General features: G+C 34.6%; 1 protein-coding gene across 3 annotated transcripts in view; it reads right to left on the reverse strand.

Annotated features, from left to right (window-relative positions):
• Positions 1-312: 312 nt before the first annotated feature.
• The window catches only part of DPH5 (diphthamide biosynthesis 5), a 46,331-nt gene continuing 27,891 nt past the window's right edge, over positions 313-18,752 (reverse strand). The window contains exons 5-8 of one of the 3 annotated variants that reach the window (XM_036883833.2): positions 14,694-14,814; positions 11,960-11,999; positions 10,434-10,537; positions 314-8,908 (exon numbers count right to left, since the gene is read on the reverse strand). In XM_036883833.2, coding sequence (XP_036739728.2) covers positions 8,685-8,908; positions 10,434-10,537; positions 11,960-11,999; positions 14,694-14,814 — 489 coding nt within the window. In that variant the 3' untranslated portion in view covers positions 314-8,684. Of the gene's footprint in view, positions 8,909-10,433; positions 10,538-11,959; positions 12,000-14,693; positions 14,815-18,752 lie in introns of all 3 variants that reach the window. The other 2 variants (XM_036883832.2, XM_036883834.2) reach the window with 2 other exon arrangements.

Genomic DNA, 18,752 nt, shown 5'->3' on the forward strand with positions numbered 1-18,752 from the left:
TAATGCTCATCATACACAACTCTGAGTAACTTCAGAAACTCATAATGCTTTTCTTTCCCTCCTTAATTAATCTCATCACCCACAATATGGCAATAAGGAAACTTGGCATTATTCTAGACTAGAGAAACAGACTGAGGAGCAAGCCAGTGCAATAGATGTAGAGAGAACGACAGCAATTTAGTATTTTTCATTCTATAGGAGAAAAACAACTTTAATGGGATTCTACTTCATTCAAACAATCCATCTGTTTATCCAGTTCCACTTCCAGGCTAAAAAAAAAAGAATCTACCATTTAGTTCAGGCTTAGTACCTCTACCAACTTTTAAATGTACATTTCAACTTTATCTGCTAAATTCCTTTAACCAGGAGGAGTAATAATGGTAACAATAGGATAATAAACAAATGTATTGAGTCTGGGATAGTTTAGCCAATCTTAATTTATTGGAAAAATTTAGTATGAAGTTTAACTCCTTTTGGAAAATGATTCTGTATGGACTGTTGAAGTGAACTGTGTTCTTTTGGTAAGGCAAACACTACTAAAGCCAAAGGATTAAAAAAAAAATACAAAAAGCATTCAAAAGCATAAATGTAGTGTAGGCATCTAATAGTATTTTAAATGGGTAACATTGTACAAATAAGTTCAGATTCACATCTAAGCATAATACAGTTTCATGTCAATTAAAACCCTACATTTGGCTTAGACATTTGAATATATCATAGTCACTTTGAAAATGATAAAATAAGGTCTGTCCGATTAGCCATCATGTTTCCCCACCCCAGGCTCATTAAGTTAGATCAGATTACTGTTCAGCTTCAAAGGGGTTATCTGTCCTATGGATCATACTACTTCCTCTTGAACAATAATTTGTACACAGGTCATACTGACTTTCATAGAACTTAAAAAACAGAGCAAAGATACTACCTGGAACAAAGACTTCTCACTGGCTTCCAAAGACACCCCCAGGTAATCCTGTAGTGGTGGCCAATAGCTATAAAAACCCATAAAAGCTAAAATTCAGGGGAACTTTTCTGTTTGGCAGAGCTTATAATCTCCACACGGTCAGGATTAATCGTGAAGGTATGAGAGAGAGCAATGGAGTACAGTAACTAGAACCCCAGGTTTCTACCCAGAGGCCCAAAAGGGGAGTCTAAGGAACCAGGAAGTAACAAGGAAGCACCCTAGAGCAGGGGCATGGGAAAGCAAACTCATAAAGTTGTTTGTGAACACTAAGGATCATCCTCAAGTCACTAGTGTTTGGATCTGAGCCTACTTAGCATACCAAAAGACCTTTAGAACTAATCTATCTAATTGGCTAAGCCCCAGACTGGCACTAAGCTGAGCTAGGTCTGAAGAGAACTGCAGTCCTTGAAACCTGAACTGACACTGGAACCATACATAGCCCACAGAAGGCGGATACGTCATGGCATCCTGAACCTAACCAGGCTGACTGACTGGTAGAATGAAAAGATTGCCATTCTCCATAGAATTTAAACAAGACCAAAATCTCATAATATTCAAAACGTCCAAGCTACAATCCAAAATTATTTGAGAGTGCCATAAAAATTTCAACTTGCAGAAGAAAAACACCAGATGCCAAGGCTAGGACGACATTAATATTGGAATTATCTGACAGACTTTAAAGTAGCTATTATAATAATGCTTGAACAAGCAATCACAAATCTTGCAACAGATGTTAAATGTTAAAACAGAAAATAGAAGATATAAAAAAGAACCAAATAGTAACTTTATAACAATAACCAAATTAAAAAACAAACAGAATGGACTCAACAGCAGAATGGAGCAGAGGAAAGAGTCATTGAAATGGAAGATAGATCAATTAAAATTATCTACTCTGAATAACAAAGACAATAAACTTAAAAAAAGAAAAAGACCCAGGGAACCTGTGAGACAATAAGAAATGTCTAACATTTTTGTTACCGAAGTTGCAAAGACTGCATATAGTACTGGAGAATACAGTGCTGAAAAAATATTTGAAATAATGGCTGAAAACTTTCCAACTCTGCTGATCCATTCAAGAAGCTGAACAAACACCAATAAGAATAAACCTCAAGACATCATAAACAAAATGAAAGTCTCACAAGCTTTATTACAAGTTCATTCTAACACTTAACATGGAAAGGCACAGGAACTAGGACAAAACAAGTTAGAAAAAAGAATAATAAAATTAGAGGAATCATACTGTTTTTTTAGACATACCATAATGCTAAAATAATCAAGATTGTTAACACAGAAGGGCAAGAGACATACATGAACAGAACAGCAAAAAGAGTCAAAAATCCCCACAAAGACTGTCAACGAATTTTTGACAATGATGTATAAACAGCTCAATGGAGAAAGGATAGTCTTTTTAGAAATAAATAATGTTAGAGACACTGGACAGCTATATGAAAAAAATGGACCTTTACATACACTCATACTTCATACAAAAATTAACTCAAAATGTATCACAAATTTAAAGGAAAATTCAAAACTATAATAATTTTAGAAGAAGCCATAGGATAAAATTTACATGTCCTTCAGTTTGATGATGGGTTCTTGGATGGATTAACACACAAGGAAAACTGATAAACTGGATTTCATCAAAACGAACGACTTTTGCTGTGCTAAAGACATGGTTAGGGAATAAAAAGACAAGCTATAGAATGGGAGAAAATATTTGCAAATTACATCTCTGAGAGCTTGTATAGAGAAAATTATATAAAGAATGCTTAAAACTTAACCATAAGAAAACAATCCAAATGAAAGGTGGACAAAAAACATGAATGGATGCTTCATTAAATAGGAAATAAAAATGGTAAATAATCATGTGAAAAGATGTTTAACATCGTTAGCCATGAAGGAAATGGGACTTTGAACTACCAGGAGATACCACCATACACCTATCATAATAGCTAAAATGCAAAATACTGCCAATATGAAGTGCTAACAAAGATACAGAGCAATGGGAACTCTTACAACCCAAGTGAGGATGCAAAATGATGCAGCCATTCTGCCATCATTTTGGCAGTTTCTTATACAATTAAATGTACATATACTATATGACTAAGCAATCCCACTCCTAGGTATACACTTGAAAGAAATAACATATTTACATAAAACCTGTTTGTGAATGTTTTAACAACTCTATACATTGTAGCTAAAAAATAGAAACTCAAATCTCTCTGAAATAGTGAATGGACAAATTGTAGTATCTCTATAAAATAGAACACTAAACAATAAAAAGGAACCAACTTTTGACACATACAATAACTTGGATGAATCTTAGAGGCATTGTGTTGAAAGAAGCCAGTGCCATTTATACGATATTCTCAAAAAGACAAAGCTGTAAAGATCAGATCCTTGGTCACCAAGGGTTATGGGGTGGGTAAGGGGTGAATATTAAGGGATAATGGGATGGAGTTTCTTTGAGTGATGGAACTGTTCTGTGTCTAGTTTATAGGGGTGGTTTCACTGTATGGTAATATAAAATAGCACTGAAAAATAATAGCATTGAAGAGCTAAAAACTACTAAATAAGCAAATGTATGTAAAGTTCATGTGTTTCTACTTTAATTGCCCAACACTGGGATTTCATGATAGTAGACCAAAAACAATATTGTTCATCCTTTTCCTGATGAATAATGCACATTTTTAATTTCACAATTTCATTTAAATTGAGGCTAAATTACATACAGAATAAGGTTGCCAGATTTAGCAAATAAAAGAACCCAGTTAAATTTCCATTTCAAATAATCATTTTTTTAATAGTCTGACCCCCACCCCCAGTCAAAACTTCATATATATCTTTTAACTTGCCAAAAACTTACTACCAATAGCCTATGTCGACCAAAGGCCTCAACCATAACATAATCAACACATATTTTTGTAGTTATATTATATACTATACTCTTACAACAAAGCTGGAAAAATGGATCTTCAAACTGTCACATATCTCCGAAAGAAATTCCGATACATCTGTTGAAAAAGATCCACATATACACAGACTCATGCAATTCAAACCTGTGTTGTTCAAGGGTCAACTGTATAAATGTCCCAAATATTGAATGGGATATGCTTGTATTAAAAAAAAAACTTACCTAAAGTTCAATTTAACTGGGTATCCTATATTATCTGGTAATCCTGACACAGAAAAATGCACAGATCCTAAATCTATATACAATTGAATGAGCTTCAGTAAATGTAAATACCTGTACAACCAACACCCCTACCAAGAAACAGAACATTTCCTTTATCCCAGGTTCCTTTCTAGCCCCTTCCAACCACTCTTCTCTCCAGAGGCAACCACTGTTTTCTTTTGATTAGTTTTGCCAGTTCCTAAACTTCATAGTAGTAGAATTGTACTCTTTTGTGTTCTGGCTTGACTTAACATATTTTTGAAATTCATTCATGTTGTGAGTCAATAGTTCATTTTGTGTTATTGCAAAATCATATTCCATTGTAAAACTTACCACAATTTTTAAATCCATTCTCCTGTTGATGGACACATGGCCTGGTTCCTGTTTGGGACTATGAGTGAATATATAAAGTTATGAACATCCATGTACAGTTTTGTACGTTCTCATTTCTTTTGGGTAAATACCTAGGAATGGTTTTTGGTAGTTCATGAGGTTTTAGAAGAAACAGTAAACTATACTCCAAAGTACTTCTGCCACCTTATATTACTACCAACATACAAATTTCAGTTACTCCATATTCCTGCAACTCTTTACTGTTAGCCATTTGAACTTTTTATGTTCTATTGGCTTTGTTAATTTTATTTTGTCCATTTTGTTTCACTGATTTCTGCTCTCATGTTCATTGTTTCCTTCCGTTTACTGTTTAATATGCTCTTCTTTTTCTAGTATTCTAGGAACATTGATTTTACAACTGTTTCTAATACAGGCTTCTAAAACGATAAATTTCTCTTTTAGCCCTACTTTTTCTGCATCCCACAAGTTCTCACCTTTTATGCTTTAATTTTGGGATTCTTCTAGACATCTTTTTGTTCGTAATTTTTAATTTCATTGTTAGTGGCCAAGTGTATGTTCTACTTGAATGTTTTACACATGCTTGAAAATAATGTCTCTTCCACCACTGTTTGGTGCAGTGACCAATCACTATCAATTTGGTCCGAACAGTTGGTGGTGTTTAAATCTTCAAATTGTCACTGATGTTTTGCCTGTGTCTATCAGTTGCTGAAAGGTTGCAAAAATCCTCAACTTTGTGGGTTTCTCTACATGTCCCTTTAGTTCTGCCGATCTTTGCCTGATGTATTTTGAAGCTGTTATTCAATGCAAATGCACTTGGGATTGTTCCGTCTTCAGGCACTGTCCCTTTTTTATGAAAAGTCCTTTATCTCCAGTATACTTTTTCTTTCTTAAGACTGTTTTGCGAATTACAAGCCAGTTGTTTTTTTATGCTGTTTGTATGATCTATTTTTTCCCCATTACTTTCATCCTGTGTCTTTAAAGTTTAATTCTTAAAGACAATACAGTTGGGACTTAAAAAATCTAGTCCTTTTAATTGGAGTGTTTAGTTGGTATACTTTTAGATAATTATTGATTCCATTGAATTTAGGTCCACCATTTTGCTATATTTTCTATTTGCCCTATGTTTCTTGCCCTATATTTCCTTTCCTGCTTTCTTTAATTGTATATCCTTCAGTGTTCAATTTAAATTCCTCTAAAATACATCAAAAAATTTTTTTTTCTCCTGCCATGTTTTTTGGTAGTGTCTGTCAAGGGATTACAATACATATACTCAATTTATCACAGACTACTTTGGTTATTATTCAACTACTTCAAGTAAAATATAAGAACTCTACAACTATAAAATTCCTTTAACCACTCCAAGTTGTGCTACTATTGACATATATGTTGCATCTAAATATATGCCAGGATACCATGATTGTTAGTTGTCTTTTAAAAACACAACACACACAAAAAAATTGATAGGCTTTTATATTTTCATATTATTTCCTTCTATCCGATGTCATTTACCTTCAGCCTAAAAAAAACTCCCTCTACTTCCCTTGAGGCACAGGTCTACTTGTGACAAATTCTGTTATGAAGATTATTTTGCCTTCGTTCTTAAAGTATGTTTTCACTGGATATAGAACTCTGGGTTGACAGGGTTTGGATTTATTTTGCTTATTTTCATTAAAGATGTCCCCCCATTGTCTTATGACCTCCATTTGGTTCTAATGAGAAGCACTCGACATTTACTGCTCCCATGTATGTAATGGTTTCCCCACTACACTATTGGTAGAAGATTTTCTCTTCTTTGGTTTTCAACAGTTTTAACTATGATGTGTTAGGTGTTATGGGTTTCTTTTATATAGTTATCCTGCTTGAAGTTCACTGAGCTTATTGGGGTTGTGTATTGACAGTTTCACCAAACTTAGAAACATTTGGCCTTTACTCATTTTTCTGCTCTATTTTTTCTCTTCTCCTGAGAATTCAATTATATATGTGTTGAACTGCTTGATATTGCCCCTCTTGGGACTGAGACTTTTTTTCCTTCTCTCTTTTTCCTTTATTCCTTAGACAAGATAATTTCTATTCGTCATCAGCACTCTGCTGTTAAGCCCAACCATTTGGGTTTTGTTTCCATTTCTTTGCTGAGAGTACCCTCTCTAGTCATTTATTACAAGTTTGAACATACTTCTAAAAGCTACTTTAAAATTCTTGTCTGCTAATTCTACTATCTGGATTGTTAAAATTTCTTTCTAATGTGGGTTTTTTGGCTTTTGTTTTTACTCTAAATTTTATCTTCCTGTTTATTTGCATGCCTTGTATTGTATTTTGGTCATTGTTGATATGCTAAAGAGACTTATTTTGTTATCATGCTATGGAAGTGTTAACTTTTGTTCTAGCAGGCAATTAAATTATTGGCTAATCACCTTGATTTTATGGAGGCTTGATTTTACATTATGTTAAAGGTTTTGTCTTTTGCTTTAGCCCAAATTCTTAGTCTTGGTCATAGTCTTTAGCTATTACATGACCGTTCTAGGGATTTGATGAAAAGCCTAAAGTGCTTATCAAGCCATCAGACTTGTCAGGATTAAAACTTGAAACTGTTTTTTCTTGCAGTAGAGTTAACAATCTCTGTTTAGCTTTTACAGCCTTCCAGCTATGGCTTTCCACCAGGTTTGATGGGAGTCTTCTCTGCATATGCACAGTTCAGGAGTTAGCCAAAGATTTAAAAGGAGATTATATGCAGGTTGGTAGACTCCTCCCTCAGTACCATCTTCTCTTTTAGGATTTCCTCCTTCAATTATAGCTCTTTAGCAGTCTCCAATTCCTTTAACACCTCAAATCAGTAAAGCTGCAATTTTCTCTTCAGTTCTAGCCACCCCTCACCAGACAGACTGGGGATTGCCCTGAGGGGAAAAGTCATTAGGTATTATAGTTCTCAGCCTGCTTTTGCTCACTTCTCAGTGCCTTTATACAGTTACTATATTTTGTCCAGAGTTTATAACTGGGGGAGTTTGTATATTACAAGCTATTCCACCATTACCAAAACCAGAAGTCAGTCCTTCATTTTATAATCCACCAATGTTTGGTTTAATGTTTCAGAGGAAAACAATACAGAATTGGTAATTAAACATCTTTTGCTCTCTTTCCTTTTGTATCCAATAGATTAAAAAATGTAATATTTCATATATATTAAAATATCTTTTATCTCAAATGAAATAAGTCAAAACAGTCTCTTGTTAATTGATGTTCCCAGGAAGTAGAGATGTATTTGTTCAACTTCCAATGAATTTGTTGAGCAAAGAAGTCAGGTGAGTTGATTAGACCATGGAAATACTGAGTTTGACCAATTACTAACATGTAGAAACACTACTTCTGTTGTGAACTAACCAAAAGTATAAAATTCTGTTATCATGACATATAATAAATGGAGTGTTATTTATAACTAGTAAGAAGAATATGACTTTCATACATACAGTGGCATATTAAATGAGTTAAAGTGATATGACAAATCTCCATTGTCTTTAAACTTAAAAAATTTTTTAATTGTATTTTGTGGTCAGCAAGTTTTCCATTTGTTAGCTTGGATGTGAAAGACGCTATTTAAAACCGAACAGTAACTGTACATGGCTGGCTGAACAATATAACCTCCAAAATACAGCAGAATATGAGCCATATAATTAGGATGTCAGCTGAACAAGACAAGGCGACTCAGAAGGATGTCATTTTGTGGCATGTGCTCAGCAGGGCTTAAGTAAGTAGAACTGTTGGGTGGGGACTTATTCTTCCCACCTCTGTTTACATGTACTAATACCAACTGCTGTCAGTACAGCTCACCTTGCAGTCAGAACAGCTGACTTTTTTAAGACAGAAGAATATTCCACCTTGTATGAACTGGTTTCATAAGTAAAAACTGTTCTTACTCAACTCTGTTCTAAGGATGTCTGTCTGTAAGTTTTCAGGGTTAGTCTGCTAAATGTGTGTACATCCTGAGAAACTGCTGAAGGAGCAACAAAAACCAATGATATCATAGGGAAAAAACTCATAGCCACAGGAAACCAAGCACTGTTGAGTCAACATTTTTCTTCTTGGTCACTTGTTTTACACTTACTAGGTAAACCAAAAGACCTTTTCATTTGTTATACAAATATGTGTGTATACATGCATAAATGACCAAAATTAACATCTGATAATATAAAACGTCTATGTTCAGAGTCCATCAATGCTTTGGGATCCTGAGCTCTTTTCCGGTATAGAAAACAGACTTAACATCTCCATTTCCAGTGGATGCATGTTGTCTCCTGTTATAATTAAGGAATGTAATGGGCCTCCCAAGTCCACAGTACACATCTGCTGCAAAGTGCCTGCTGCAATTTTCTGGTCCTCAGCTCCAACCCTGGCTAAGCCAACACAGAGTGTCTCCTCCGTGACTGCTATTAAAAAAAAAAAATACCGTACTATAATTCAATAAAGGAAGTACATTATGTTATCCAACATTCAAACTAACATTAGTACCAAAGTATATTTAAAGAAGCTACAAATGTCTTACATTTCCTTGGTCACTCATTATGAACTACTGAACTAATTATCTATTGATTTATCTAAGGCTTTTCTAAGTTATTTGCATTACCTGACATATAAAGTAGTAACTTCCTAATGTACCCTCTCAGAATTCCAAAGGCCTACCTCACTTTTTAAAAATTTGGCTTAACTCAATTTTTAGGATTTGATAGACAATTGTATCCCATACCCTTTACAAACGCATTGCATTTGTCTTTAGACTGAATGAACCATGTTTATTAGATGCTTGTATTTTCAATAAATTGCTCAAAATATGTTCACATTGACCAAGATATACTGGAAAAAATAGGATTATGAGACACAGACACAGATTTCTTTTCCTGTTTGGTCACCGAATCTACTATATGATGACAAAATTCAGTTTTTTCATTTTTAAAATGGAATACTACCTCTCTTAAATGGTAGTTTTTAGAGCTAAGATAATAGATATGAAAGTACTTAGTAAACTACAGAGCCTTTAACAAGTAACTAACAATTATGACATTACTTATGCTTTTAAGTTCAAAATAACCAATATTAGTGAATTTCAGCATTATTTACTCTGATAGAACAGCCTTAGGGCTGTTTCATGGTTTTATTTAATTGGGAAGGCTGTCCTGACTGAACACTGACCAAAACAGGGCAAATGATTTCTACAGGAACAAGTAAGGATACAAGGAACTCTGTACAAAGTTATGGATATAGAACACCCTTGAAGACTGTTTTATGAGTTTAAAAGGGTCTTCCAATGAAAAATAAATAATAGTTATTCAAGAATCACTTCATGTATTTTTTTCTATCAAGAGATAGGTACTCATAGGCAGTCACCACCTTATAACAAAATACAATGATAGGTTCATTTAAAATCTCTCAATAAAGATTTACTAACAATAAACATTTAATTATATACCACATACTGTATCTAGATATTAGTAATATAATATACTAATTACAGGAATATGCTAACAGTAATATAAATTCTCTTGTCTTTACCCTGAAGAAAACTAATTCTGGTCTCAGTGTTGGGCATGAGAAAAAGCAGAATAAGCAACTTTTTACAGGATAGATCTCATCATGGATTTTGGCTAAAATCCAAGTTCTGTATTTTACCAAAATATTTATATATATCAGTATTTACATAAAATCTGATTTATAGTTAATGTGTGAAACATCCTCACTTTGGAATGGTCTTTATTTTCTAGAAAGAACTCCATTACTTTTCTTCCTAGTATAACTTTCAGCTATGAGAGTTAAGTTAAAGGTGAAAAAAAACAATGACGATGCAAACGCAAGCGCACTGTGGTCGTGGTGCCTGTGTGTGTGTGTTTCAGATGTGTATCAGACACACAGCTCAGCGCAGGGGCCAGGAATATGAGAGCCTTTTAGGGTCTTGAGTACCTGGTTCTTCTCCTTGTATCCTTTGATTCTGAACAATCTCTAGAAATTGCTGGGCTGCTTGGTTTACGCTCATAAACCGAGGAGGTTCATAGATGTTTCTTCCCCTGTGAGTATAAAACTAGATGCCATTGTTCTTAGCCATGGAAGTACATCACACATTAGTAATGCGTTAACCCCCACCCCCCAAGTATACTCAAGCACCACAGTCTACACTCAATTTGAAGCTTTCACGTGTTGCCCACTTCACCTACACACCAGAGCATGGATACAGTCACTGCTCAGCTTTAGCTTTTTTCATTGTTCTACTTCAACTGCCCGCAGATCTCACTGAAATGTTGGCAGAAATAAAAGCCCAACAACTTAAAGATAAATGTCTAAATGAAAGTTACTCTTATCAAAGTGATACATTAGGTAAAAATAATTCAAAGTAAGTGGGAATTTGTTATATATCCTAGTTTAATCAGGTTCTGTAGTATGCATTTTTATTACCATGTTTAAACCAAATATTCCTCTCATCACTTCGTCCTCTAAAAGAATATTAAAGTGGTAACTATCTGAAAATCTTGGGGAGTAAGATACGTTTACTTCAGTATGCCTCAAAAGCCTACCTTGTTTGCCCAATCATTATAATAAAAATATCACTTTTGTAGCTTACAGGAGTATTTTACTGACTCTCAAAACAGTTCTCTAAGTCAGAGAAATAGCATGCAAGCCACAAACATAATTTTAGATTTTCTAGTAGCTACATTAATAAAAGTAAAAAACAGCAAAATTAGTTTCAATAATATAGTTTATTTAATCTAATATATACAAAATATTAATTTTAACATTTACTCCTATAAAAATTATTAAGGAGGTGTTTTGTACTAAATCTTTGAAATCTGATATTTTATTTATGGTACATCAATTAAAATGTTAAATTTTCATTGGAAATACTTGATCAGTACATACTAAGTATTTATAAAATTCATGGTTATAAAATTGGATTTATATGCTTAAGTTCTAAATATACTTAAAAGTTTTTCAATAACAAAGTTGAGTATTCATTTTAAATTAAAATTAAAATATAAATTCAGTTCCTCAGTTACATTAGCCATATTTCAAGCATTCATGTGAATAATAGCTACTGTATTAGACATTGCTTCCATATGCAAAAAAGATTACTCTTATTATACATATGAGGAAAATGGCTCAGAAATGGAAGTAAATTACCCAAGAGCACACATCTAAAAATAGACTCAGGACTCAAACTCATGTCTTCTGATTCCCAATTCATAATTCATTCCAATTCATAGTATTTACTGAGTGCCTATTAGGTGCCAATCAGTGTTGTCAGTACAAATCTGTGAAATCTATTGCTACTTCCACTCTGTCACACTGCTTATTATTTCAGAAGATTACATGTTTAATTTTTAACTGTTAATGAAAGCTGATTTTCAACAATCTTTAAAACCCATGTCATTTATGTGAAATTTATTGTTCAAGGAATTAAAATAGATGTAAGCATTTTCAGAATAAGAACTTACTTGATTAGGTTTTCCAAAGATTGCTCCTTTACTTTGATGTCTAATAGAAAGCAAAAAAACAATTCTCTTTTAATGTCATTAACTACTTTATCCAAACCCCATATGTAAATTTCAGTTGAGTCACCTAAATTTTAGGGAAACATTCTTCTCAAGTCTCCAAAATGCCAATGTGGGAATCTGTGATGGTCTTCCCTCACTTGTATCTAGCCACATTTTTATGAAAATATAGAGAAGAATGGAAGCTTATGGTTGTGTAAAGGTCATTAGTTAGAAAACAAACATCAGACTGTCCCTGAGATCATCCTGAAAGGACCTAACTTAATTTCCTCTTGGAAAAGAAGACACAAGAAAGAGTTAGATAAATATTGGCATATATACTACTTAACAGTTAATCAAAATCTTAGTGTTCATTTCTACTAGCTATTAACTAACTATACATACCCAACTTAAGTCTTCTTAGGTTCCTAGTGTTACCTGCTTTTCAGGCACTAGAATGTAAGCTTTAATGCACATAATATAAATAGAAGAAAATTCTTACCATATTTTGAAAGGAAATGTTGCTTTCTTGTGAATGATAAGACATACCTAATAACTTATAAATAAACACGCTTTAATATCTACAGTCAGCGCTCTCCTGAGCACTGACTGCAAGTGATGAGGCCAGAATACACAATCTCTGCTCTCATGAAGCTTGACAGTCCAAGTTCACAGATACTTGATTCTTTACACTTTTTTAATCACTGGTGCTCAGCTGAACGATTTGGTAGAAGGTAAAGAAGCAGAATCACCCTACATCCTCACGGGAACTCAGGACACAACAGCAAGAGAACAGCTGCTTCCTGTTCTACATGCTCAAAACAAATGGTTCAGCTAAAGTTTGTTTTTGCAAAAATAAATATAGTGTAACTGAGGGGTCTTTTTGACAGGCTTGTACAGCTTTCCTGAATGATTATAAAAATTTTTCTTATAAAGCATATTAGAGAGTTTCCTTGGAAAATATAGCAGTGATTAATTCCTTATACGTATTCTAAATGTTCTTGGAAACAGCAGTGAATGTATTTTTCAGGTCCAAAATATTATTTAATAATCTACTTGTCTGCCACATACAGGAAAAAATGTCTATCTGCTATTGAAAATGTGGCCTGCAATACAAATAATGGTATAAGTCAACTTAGATTTCCTTTACAAGATTTTTCTAAGATTTAAAAAAATTCAACACATGTATTAATTTATTCACCTTGAGGTACTGAGAAGTTATTTATAAGGTTTAAATTTAGTATTTTCAATTCTTTTACTTTTTTAATGACATGCTTTACAGAATCTGATTTTTAAAATGAAAAGGGTTGGGGAGAATTTTTACAGGCAAATGCTTTTTAATTGAACATAAGACTGAATTAGTGAATTAACCTCAAGCCAAACCAGTCTTAATACTTTTCCCTTGTCTTCACACAGGCCCTAATTACTTCTTTCTACTTCTACTTGCGAGAACATAAGCATCTCCTATTCATCTTGGTATCAACACCTAGCATACTGCAGTACTCAATAAATATCTCTGGAATAAATCTGTTCACGTGGCTCTACTGCCACCTACCCACCTACACTATCTACCTTTTGAGTTAAGTCCCAATTCCTCCATAAAGCCTTTGTTGACTTCCCCTCAAATGGTTTTTGTTCTGTGAAGTATCTATACAATTAATACTATATTTTATTAATTTCTAACTACATCATATACATTGGTCTTATCTTTCCAAGTATATTTTAAATTCCCTGTAATTTCTTATCATGGTATATTCTCACTAATACCTACAGGGCTTGGCCCATAGCAGGCATTCAATTGACACACACTAATTTAAAAGATGAGAATTCCAGGTGAATAAATGGTGAGATCTAAGGTATGAGGGTTTGGAATCACGATTATCTTATTCTTCACACCTTGTTCCTGCTTTTGTTAACAGAGCAAGGAAGACATATTGTTTAACCTTATTTGTCTTTTCCCAGGAAAGCTAAGAAAAGAGGCAGCTCTTCGAGAGTTCAAGAGCCAAAATTCTGGTTTGTCCTTCCTGCTTCTCCATACAATAGAACTTAACTGTTCTTTAAACTTTCATGTCCACGGCATGTTAGTTCCAACTAGACTTTAAAACCCTGAGGGCAGGACCCATGTCCAATACTTCCTTAGTTTTTCAAAAGAACCTAACTCCATATAGGGCAGAGTACACCACAATACAGTGAAAAGAGCTGTGAACAATAGGCTATTTGGATTCTATCAATTCTGCCACCAATAAGCTAGGTGACAGTGAGAGAATGATTCAGTATCTCTGGGCCTCAACTTCAACAGATTCTTTCAGGTCTGTAATTCTGTGATTCTGACAGCATCAATATTCAAAGACACAGGATGTGCTTGGTAAGAATTTGTGCTCACTAAGTCTACTGAATTGCAGTAAATTGACAAGAACAGGGCCTTGATGGACAGATGGGTAAGATACAGAATGCTGCAGAGGCTCTATTAGGCATAAGAGGTAGGCAGCAGGAACTATCACGTGTACACAGGGATAGCCATGTGGTATTTGGAGCAGAAAATGCATGTCACCCTGAGAGCGTATGGGAAAGAAAGTGGCATGCACAGGGTTAGACTGGGTCCCTTCTTACCTCTACCTTAGTTACCACAGAGCAGCTTCACCTTAACACAAAATCAAAACAAGAACAAGACAACTCCATACTGTGTAAGAGGCCTTACCGAGTAAGCATAATGTATGCATGCTGTTCTGCCTGTTCTTCTTCACTTTGTCAAAGAAGCTTTCTGGTCTCCAAGTGTCTGTCCAAAAAACAACAGAAACGGTCTCTCCAAACTTATACAACTAGGAAAAAAAAAAACCATTAATTAACAATAGAACAGTTCACTGACTGTATTTCATAGATAACTACCAAAATAAAAAGTGAGAACCAGACTTGAGATGGATTGAGGATCAAATGTGTCACAAAAAAGGTAGTAAGAGTTCTGTGGCCCACAGCAAAGTCAGTGTCTTTCTGATGCCCTTTCAGGAGGAGGCTTCTAGTATTTCTGCATTCAGCACAGGGACATATGTAACCAGTTCACGATTTAGCTATGTAGCTGCTAAAAACACTGAAATACAAAGAACCCAGAAGGAAGCTGAAAAAGACACCGTGGAGTAGTCAGAGCAGGGTTCACAAGGCTAATATTAGTATCTGCTTTCCACATGAGACCACCAAGGCTCAGAAAGAGCAAGCCAACTTGCCTAAGGTCAGGGGTTTTTAGTAATGAAAAAGAAATTCAAACCTAGGTCCAAGGAAGTACCCCTTTGCACCATGCCATCTCAGTAAAAATCACACGGTATACGCACTCCAACCATTTCCCTAAACCTAACCCCTTATTTTACCCACTATTTGCTTCCTCACTCTAGAGTTAGATGAGGGCCTTTCCCAAACTCCCCCTCTCCCTGCATGCAGCCCACCCACCCTGTCTGACTGATACAACCAAGAAGCTTGCCTGGTTTGAGGCTCACTGTGCAGTTAAGTGAGTCCAACTCCAAATCTAGTTTTGAATTCCGGTTCTGCAACTTGTTAGTTGTGTGACATTACTCTAAGTCTTTATCTCCAAAATAAGAATAGTGATAACACTGTCTTTCCTACCATAGGATTGTGATGATCAAATAATAGAGAAAGTTATTCAAACTGTGAAGTGATATGCTAATATTAGTTCTTATCTAGGCACTGTACAAAGGACAATTATTTTCAAAGACAATGTACGGTAAAACATAACACTACAGTTGTTATGTAAAGATTTAATTACCCAATTTCAATAGTGTTTGAAATAATTTATAATAGACCTGGAGAGCACTAGCTGGGTAGAAATCACATCAAGTTGCTGCCACAAATTAACTGTGTCACCAGAATTGCTGTGCGACTTCAGGAAATCACCCAACTTTTCCAAGCCTAAGGGTCTTCGTTATGAAAAATGAAAATGGTCTGGAGAAAAGATTGTCATCCTAAGGCTTCTCAGATCAGTTTTCAGAAGCTGCTCCAAGACGTAAGGGGGTAACAGAAAGGAAGGAAACAGAGAAGCTGAGACATTCAAAATCCTCGATCCCTACATCCCTAGAGAAGCTCAACTTTTCTTGATTTTTATATACTGAGGTCCTAAAAACTATAACCAATACTTATAATGGTGACTTTGCATTCCCAAGGTTCATCATATTCCTCACACAGTCACAACCTCCAACCTACCCACCCATGGGCTTTAGTCCCAAAGTCCATCTGAAAATTGCCCAAAATGAATTTCCCCATAGAAGCCATGCTACCCAGTGGCAATCATATTCACAGATCAGTGTACAAAGTCCTATGTAACTCCAAATATTCAGTCAAATTTTTCTGCCACATGTAATGAGGTTTTCCTGTAAAAAATGCATTTAGTGTTCTAATGTGGGATTCCTGGAATACATTCACCCAAGTTACAAAGACTGGGCTCTGTCACTGTTATTATTCTATGAGAGACAAATTTATCAAAGAAATATTACAGATCATCCACTCTGTACTATGCTACACACAGATTAAATTGGGAAACAAAGTAGAACTCTGGCCCTCATGAAGTACGTGGTCTCACTTGCACTTCACAAAGTTCTGGGGTCATGGCCCTGATTGTTCTGGCCGTTTGGGCGATCATGGACAAGTCAAATAACCTTCCTGACTTTCAGGAGGAACTCCCCTGCAAAATGGGTATAATAACTATAAACCTAACAATACGGTTGTTAGCAATGAAATGACATAAACTATGTAGAGTGTCTAGTATCTTACATACAGTAAGACTCAACAAATGTTTGGGATTTGATGATGTAATGATGATGATGTTTATAATGATAATGTGAAGATGTTGTAAAATGCTGTGTCCTGCTATAATCTAACCACTTTCCTTATTTGGGGTGAGCTCAAAAATATTACCTAATATTTTAAACTATGCTTATGATTTAACTCTGAAAGTTAAACTGTTTACATTCTAAAAAGGGTTTTTGGCATCTCTGATCAGATTCTGAAACATTAGTATTATTCTACTCAAAAACTTTAAGGGAGAATAATTAAAGCTAAAGAAAACCATATATGTAACCATACACAAATACTTTAAGTGGATCTTCAATACTTTTAATAGTCATAAAAATATAATCATGGAGGTAAATTCTTCATTCAAAATAAAAGGGATAGACCATTTAAAAGAGAAATGAAATGCTAGTCACGTATAAACACCAGTGAAGCATTCTGTGAAAAAGCGTCTTTGAATTGTCTAATTTGGAGGATTAAAGAAAACCTCACATAAGGACTGCTTTCTAGGACCCTGATTTATAGACTGTAACCATTCCCATGGCAGTGGTGCAACCTTCTTCAATGAATTCTGGAACATTATGCAAACAGTTGCACCACTTAGATGTCAGTACCTCAAAGAACAGAAAGACCAGTCCTTTGTGTTTCATAATCCAAGGAGTTACCAGTAAACTATAAATAGAAACTGGAGCAAAATCATACAGTGACGAGAACATACAGGGACAAGGTTGCAAAAGCCTAAGTATGTGCTTGTATTATTTATAAAGCCTTACAAATTTTAACTTTGTGCCATGATCACTTTTCCCCAGAGATTATTGATGGAAATCTAAATTTAAAAACTACAAAAAGGAGCTGTTTTCTAGGAGTAGTAAGTAAATACAGGCCTTTTTGTTTTAACCTGGAGTAAGTTAGAGAGAAAGATTATCAAACTTGATATTGGATGTTCTTATCTACTGAAGACAAAAAACTCAACTCAAATAATCCACTTAATTATAAGTAAGGCACTATTTACAGTGAGAAGATACATAAGAAAGACAAATAGCAGGTAATAAATAATTATCAAAAGTGAGATAAAGACCAAGTATTGTAAGAGTTCAGAATTTTGCCCACCTAAAGGCAGCTTCTGAAGAGACACGATATAAGCTCTGATCTTGAAGGATGGGTAAGATTTAGAATGGGGAAGCTGAACATGTGGCAAGAATGAGATGTTATAAAGAAAGTAACAGAGGTGGCAAATCTTGGGCAATATTTGGAATGGCATTAAGCAATTTTCTAGAAATAGCTGTTGCCTGATTTGCCACTCACAAGTATCTCTGATTCCTGCCAGTTTACCATGTGCCAATTTCCGGTCAATTCCAGCTCTATAATTCATATGGTTTCCAACTACCTTAGTTTGAGGCTTTAGGCTTTAGTAACACTTGCCTGAATGACCTTAATAGTCTTCTAATTCATCTCCCTGGCCACCAAATTTGGTTCCTTTCAGAAGCACAGATGCCTTGTTGACTCCATTATATAATTAGGGTTTAATGCTTTTGTCATTTTACATTCAAATAAAAATATTTTGTGATTTTTAAGTTACAAAATATCTTCTCTGGACATGGAAAAGTTAGAAAATTTAAGTTGCTAAGGATTCTATTAAGACGCACATGTATCTGTTATAGATATATATATACATATATATATCCTAAGTCAGATGAGATAAATCTGTGAACTACAAGAAAGCTAAGCCAGCAGAGCTGTCAAAAAAACCCACCACAAAACCACATAATCAAGAGTTACTAGTTTTCTCTTCTATACAGAACACTGGTCTTGGACTTTTTTTTTTTTATCTTCACATGCATTTTAACATTGATGTAATGCTGATATCTGCTCACACATAAGATTATCACATAGCCACCTACAAGATACATAAATTTGAATGACTAGACAAAAGAACTATTAGTTTTAATATGCACACATGAGAGAA

This window comes from Manis pentadactyla, chromosome 4, assembly GCF_030020395.1.
Source record: "Manis pentadactyla isolate mManPen7 chromosome 4, mManPen7.hap1, whole genome shotgun sequence".
In the NCBI taxonomy this organism is placed as follows: Eukaryota; Metazoa; Chordata; class Mammalia; order Pholidota; family Manidae; genus Manis; species Manis pentadactyla.